The sequence below is a fragment of the Pinus tabuliformis genome, chromosome 1_1 (assembly GCF_031772625.1).
Source record: "Pinus tabuliformis cultivar Carrire ecotype Pingquan chromosome 1_1, CPIR1, whole genome shotgun sequence".
In the NCBI taxonomy this organism is placed as follows: Eukaryota; Viridiplantae; Streptophyta; class Pinopsida; order Pinales; family Pinaceae; genus Pinus; species Pinus tabuliformis.
In genome coordinates, this window is record NC_142297.1 from 584,928,060 (window position 1) to 584,934,601 (window position 6,542).

Consider the following 6,542-nt stretch of genomic DNA (forward strand, 5'->3'; position numbering starts at 1 on the left):
TATACCACCAATAAAAGATGAGGTTGGAATGTAACCCTATATAATAGTCAATAAGAGGATGGCAACCATGTTTGAACTTGAGGTTGTACTGCAACAACAAAGTCGTTAAATGCTTGAACTTGAGGTTGTACTGCACGAACAATGTGGTTAAATGGTCCCTTCTATTTATGATAGTTAATTTGAGTGTGGCAACTAATTGGTCAAAAGGTCCTTTCTACATATAATACTATAATAGTCAATCTGAAGGTGATGACCATGTTTAAATTTGAGGTTGTACTGCAACAACAAAATGGTTAAATGTCCTTTCCACTTATAATACTCAATCTGAGAATGGTGGTCACGCTAGAATTGCATCTATTAAATGGCCCTGGTCCTTTCCACTTATAATAGGGAATCTGAAGGGTGATGGTCATGCTTGAACTTCAGGTGGAAACTTATAGTATCAGTCCCTTCAAATAATGGTGTATGAATCAAACACAAACACTGAAAGATGTGACAGCTTACTTGTTCAATTAAATAACCGTAAAAAATGATGATGACACATGGACAAGCCCAGTTGAATTGCAGAGACATGCAATGAAAAGGACTCCATTATCAGTTGTTGCATATGAATCACCTTTACCTCAACTATATAGGTTAACTCTATTTGGTAAAGGAAAAAGTTTAGCACACATTCTTTTAGAACCCATGTTTGATGAGCTGAGCCTCCTGGCATTTGAACCGGCAAAATCCATGTTGAAGGGTTTTTGTCAAGACATAAAACATCATCATATGCATGGAACTGTACACATTCATTGATATTGAAATATCCTTTAGAGTTTGCAGTTTAAAATAAATAAGAAAATTAAGTTGGTCATATTTATTGTTGTTTAGCTCAGTTTTACCTGTACTTTTAACCTAAGGTGATTTTATATCTAAATTTGTGATTTTGCAAACTGGGATTTTTGGTAGTTTTACAGACCTTGAAATAGATTTTCCAGTGTCACACATTTATTTAAGTTTTAACCTAAGGTGATTTTATATCTAAATTTGTGATTTTGCAAACTGGGATTTTTGGCAGTTTTACAGACTTTAAAATAGATTTTCCAGTGTCATACACATTTATTTTAGTTTTGAGCTGACTAGGTTCAAGGCTTGAACTGAATTTATGTTTACATCAAATATTTACATTCTTGCCATAGTTTGGGAGGTAGAAACCATATATTTACAAATTTTCAACTTATCGTAGTCTATTTTGATTTTGAGCTGGCCAAGCCCAGGGCTCAAATTTATCTTGTGTCATAATGTTTAAACTTATTTTTGGATGAGATGGGTGATTGAACATGTTAAATTTGAATGCTTAAAGTCCCTGCAAAGAATTGTGACAGAGAAAGCAACCATTTATTTCTTTCTTTCTGAAAAGGAGAAGGCTGAGAAACAGTAACATTGTGTATCAGTATAAGTATGCTTTATACTAGGACAGCCTACAAAGTAGCCTTACAAAATTAAAAGTAGCAACTAATCTCAAAGAAAAATGATGGTGGTGTTTAAGTACTGACTCACCAAAAAATTGCTACTGTTGTACTTAAAACCAGAGCATATTTCCTAAACCCTAAAAACTGCCTTTTACTTGCAGGAATTCTGATCCATTTGTAAGAGCTTTGATAACTCTGATGTTGCGGATAATGGTTGTTTCCTATTCTGTGTGACTTCTCAACCATAGGCTGTGATGCATTTTGTTCTTTAACAAACAAATGAAACCTATACTACCACAAATGCATCACAGTTTGGAGGTGGCCAATTTAATCAAGTCCTTTCTCAATATCTTTCCTGCTGCATTTTTTGGAATCTCACTCACAAAAGCCACATGACGAACCTTCTTGTATGGTGCCACCTATGAAGACAAATCCAAACCAAGAAGAATTATGACATGTTTACTAATGATAGTAGTGACAGTATTTGAGAATTTTGATGTACTACTTAAAAAAATCAAAAGTATCCCTCTGCTAGCTTGCAATTCTCAAAAACTGTAATGATAGTATAAATACAGAGTATTTATGGTGCAAATTACCTGTTGAGCTACAAAGTTGATTACACTGCTTTCAGATAGTGTGCCTCCGGGTTTCCTCACAATATATGCCATTGGAACCTGGCCAGCTTCTTTGTCTGGAAACCTGCAACCATGCATAATATTTTCCATGACTCTTCAAACCATTGAAATTAATGACCAGGTATACTATATTTTGCATAGAGGATTTATTTGTGGCCGATACAACTCAGGATTATAATTGTAAACTTTGTACCTTTGATTGATATGGGATCGGTCACATCATGATCGTTGGTTTTTTAATAACCTACCTTGCATCTACCATAATAACCTAATACAATACAGCAAAATTTTGATTTGGTTTTGGTGAAGCACAGGGCCCAAGTATAACTCTGTTATCATTAGGCATGTGTGTCTTTACTGTGGCTTGGGAAGTTCATATCAGCTGGTTATAAATACAACACCTATAGGCATTTTCGGCCGTTAGGTCAAGAGAATTTGAGGTTAAAGTTTAAAGTTTAAACCCCAGAGTTAAATACCAGAATAGGCAACCCCTATGAATTGGTTGCCACATCAGTTTTGGAACAGTGGTCATGGCGAATGACAATTTAAAAAAGGAAAGAATTACTCAGAACTTAGAAGTTCAGAACTGCATGCTAAAAAGTAAAAACTGAGTATAAAAAACATTGTACTTACGGTATTACTGCAACATCCATTATCTCAGGGTGAGAATGTAGAAGTGCTTCTAATTCAGCAGGAGCAACCTACAATGCCATGTACAGGAAAAATTATGTTATGGTGGAGATTAAGTAATGAATAATTTGCTCATTGTGAGTAATCCTGAAGAATCTCATCTAAACATTATGAATCACAGAAGCCTGAACTCAGGAAAGAAAAAGTTAAGACTTCTCAGAGAGATGCAGGTTAAACCTGGTAACCCTTATATTTGATCAACTCTTTCAATCTGTCCACTACAAAGATGTAGCCCTCATCATCAACGTAACAGAGATCACCTGTTCGTAGCCAACCATCCGAATTCAGAGTTGAAGTAGTAGCTTCCGGATTGCTGAAATAACCTGCAATAGAGTAAACTTGGAATTTTTAAATCTTTAAATCTGACCTTTAAAAGATCTGTTTATTTAAGGCAACGATACATATCCATGATTCTCATCTTCCAGAAGTTTCCTTGTCCAAAAGATGTTGTTCTCAGGGTTAAGCTAAAAGGTCAAGTTCAAGGGCTTGCTTCACTACAGCTTATTGAAAACTTCCATAGAATTGGATTGGAATTCTTTCCCGTTGCATAACTCTATTCCACCAACTTAATGTTCTGTTTGTTGGTATACAACTTCGATGAAATATTTCCTGTCTAGAGCAGGTTTTGAACTCTGCATTGTATTTAAGGTTGTCTCTTGTTCAATATCTTTATAATTCATTTCATGATATAACCATTATGAACAAAAGAAAGTCTAAGAAAGAGAACATACCTTTCATGACATATGGACCACGAAGCCACAGTTCTCCTTGTTGGTTTGGGGGCAGAGGAGTTCCTGAAACAGGATCAACTATTTTTGCTTCAGTATTTGGAGACAACAAGCCATCCGTTCCATAGTGTCTACTTTCTTCTTGACTGTCTGTGGATGCTCCTACTCCCATTGTTTCTGTTAGCCCGTAGCCCTGCAAAATTTCACGTAACCCTACTTGAGAAAAAGCATAGCCTAGGTGTAAGCTTACTGAGGTAGTTGTAAGGTCCAAGTAAAAAAATGGCAGAAATTGTGTTATTTGTTGATCATTACTAAGAGATATTCAATGCTCAATGCAAGCCCCTGTACTTGTTAGATGCTTGTGTCTAAGCATGGCTGGGCATATACACGGTGGCTAAGAAGACCCCATAGGTGTGATGTTGCTAATATCTGTGATCCATCATCCAGGATACACTTGAAATCACCCTCTAAATGCTTTCTATGTTTGGTACATGTGCCCCTGGGCCCTAGAGTATCATATGAGTGGGAAAAGCTATCAGTCAAACCTCTGTGCAGCCCAAGAAAAGGCTGACCATACCCATACGATCATCTGCTCATAAGGCTTCAAGTTTGTGACTAGCCATGTTTTACTCCCAAATTCCTAGCCACCCAAGCTACAGGAATTTTGGTCCCAAAGACAAAATCCACTGTTGTATACATAAATAGCCAGACTACAGAACCTGGTTTGTTAAGAGGAAGGAAATCTGCCTAACATCGAGCCCGGAAAATAGTATAATGAACTTTATTTTACCTTGAGATAAGTTTTTATTGAATGCAGATTCTTGTCTGTAAAAACTTGAAAGGGTTTCATGGGTTTTAATCTTGACCTTGTTATAGCTAACTAGAAGGAAACGTTACTGCTTATTAGTTCAAATTCCAAACTACCATTCCCTGATTCATAGCTAGGGCCAGGTGCATTTGAAAAATAGATGCCAAATCTGACTGGTAGAAGTCTCTGTTGAATAGGTACTGAAAGGTCAACCCTGTGTTTAAAGGTAAAGAGAGAAAGCCCCTGTTAGCCCTCATTTGCCCTCAAGGAAGACCACTACCCTAGGCTAAAAATGGAGGAGGCACACTGAACCTACCTAGTAAGGACAGGGATAGTAACTAGTTATACCCTCCTGAGTGGTTGGAGAGAGTGAATATCTAGTCAGTGTTCACATCCTTTTAAAATCTTATATTTTGTAAAAAAAGAACAGTTAGTGTTTTAGTATTTCTATAGCAAGTAGACCAGCATGGCAGAATACAAGAAAACAACTTACTTGTGTTATTGTGACTCCAGGGAAGCGAGAAATAAACTCCTCTGTAGACTCCTTGCTCAGGGGAGCTCCACCACATATGACAGTGTGCAAAGAACTCAAATTATATTTCCTTGCAATATCGACTTTGTTCATAGCCAACAGGATGGGAGGCACAAGAGGCAAATAGGTGACTCTGTACTTCTGAATCAACCCAAGCATCTCTACGAGATCAAACTTAGACATCACAACAATGGTGGATCCGGATCCAAGCAACCCACAAGCAAAAGCCGCAAGCCCATATATATGAAACATGGGCACCGTACACAGGAATGAATCAGTTTGATTCCGGGTACTATTGTCAGAACTGAATCCCAAGCGATTCAGCAAAATGCAAACCATAGCAATCAGATTTCTGTGAGTGGAAATAACCCCTTTGCTCATTCCAGTAGTCCCAGAGGAATAGAGCAACGTGGCAGTATCGTCTTGCCGGATTTTCACAACAGGGGCATGTGCAGGATTCGAAGTCAGGAGCTTGTGTAGAGTAGAGATGTAATTTTGGCCATTATCGGGGGCTAATTCAGATGAAGAAGATGAGATGAGCACAATGGGCAATTTGGTGGCTGCCAATTTGACCGCCAAAGATGGGGTGACGAAGGCCAACACGGCTGCTGAGTCTCTGGATTGCTTCGCTATCTCAGCCGCGGTATTTAGCGGATTGGTGGTCGTAACGATGGCTCCAATGGACAAGATAGCCATGCAGATTATGGGGAAATGGATTGAATTTGGCGAGAGGAGGAGGACAACATCGGATTTTCTGATTCCAAGGCCGGCTAAACCAGCGGCAAGTGACTTCACGCTCTGCCATAGTTGGGGGAAGGTGATGGTTTCCCCAGTGGCAGAGTCGATGAAGGCTATTTGGCCATTGTGGTGAAGCGAGGAAACGTAGCTGGGAAGATCCAGGTATTCGTCTTGGGGAAAATTAACTGGTTTTCGCTTGCTGTAGTACGTCTGGTTGGAGCTGCAGTATCCGCTGCGGGGATCGATCTGGGGATCCATTGGTTTGTTGAATTCTGGAACAATATACGAGGAAAAAAGAACAAAAATTGTTGTGCTCAGGGAAGGGAATTAGCAGATGGGATGAACAGAAGGGCTTGCAACTGGGGTTTCACAGTATTGAGAGATGCTGGTTCTGTTAATACGACACAACATAGTACAAGGATGATGGTCTGGCCAGCTTCGGACTGACTTTAAAATTTGGGAGGTGAAGACTGCGGACACAACATTTGACTGTAGGCTCAAGAGTTATGTAGTCCTATTTGGATTTTATGACGACCGGAGTTAGAAAAGCTGGATATGTAGTCCTATTTGGATTTTATGACGATCGGAGTTAGAAAAGCTGGAATTTTTCTGGAATGTGGGTTTTTTTTAATGGTTAGGGATCGAAAATCTGGAACCGTTATGGAATGGGATGTGCATTTTTTTTAAGGGTTAGGGATTCACCACAATTATCACGTGGGGTTGTTGTCTCCTCGTTGACTTGGAAGTTAGAAGGTCCCTTAGGTATCTAGCAGGAAAGTTTAGAATGATTAAAGTTAGTATCATTGTATTAAATGGTCAGTATATAAATATATAAAAGGGTAATTTTAGGTATCAAGAATGAAAGTTAGAATCATTATCTTTAATATTATAATGGCATGGAAGTGGGTATAATGTTTATTATTTATTTACATGTAGAATTGAGTGTACTGAGTGTAC

At 38.4% G+C, this 6,542-nt stretch overlaps 1 protein-coding gene across 1 annotated transcript; it reads right to left on the minus strand.

Moving 5' to 3' along the window:
- Nucleotides 1-1,624: 1,624 nt before the first annotated feature.
- On the minus strand, nucleotides 1,625-6,134 carry LOC149214597 (beta-phenylalanine coenzyme A ligase-like). The gene is made up of 6 exons (XM_089392347.1): nucleotides 4,809-6,134; nucleotides 3,511-3,700; nucleotides 2,957-3,102; nucleotides 2,723-2,790; nucleotides 2,051-2,153; nucleotides 1,625-1,873 (listed from the first exon to the last, which is right to left on the minus strand). Exons 1-6 carry the CDS (start codon nucleotides 5,841-5,843, stop codon nucleotides 1,760-1,762), a joined length of 1,656 nt encoding a protein of 551 aa, XP_089248473.1. The 5' UTR covers nucleotides 5,844-6,134; the 3' UTR covers nucleotides 1,625-1,759.
- Nucleotides 6,135-6,542: the final 408 nt, after the last annotated feature.

Excerpts from the sequence above, each read along its gene's own strand:
- LOC149214597 (XM_089392347.1), bottom strand. The coding sequence starts at position 5,843 with ATGGATCCCCAGATCGATCCCCGCAGCGGATACTGCAGCTCCAACCAG. Across the intron at positions 3,701-4,808 it reads CTGGAGTCACAATAACACAA|GGCTACGGGCTAACAGAAAC; the intron begins GTAAGTTGTTTT and ends GAAATTTTGCAG. Across the intron at positions 2,791-2,956 it reads TCAAATATAAGGGTTACCAG|GTTGCTCCTGCTGAATTAGA; the intron begins GTTTAACCTGCA and ends ATGGCATTGTAG.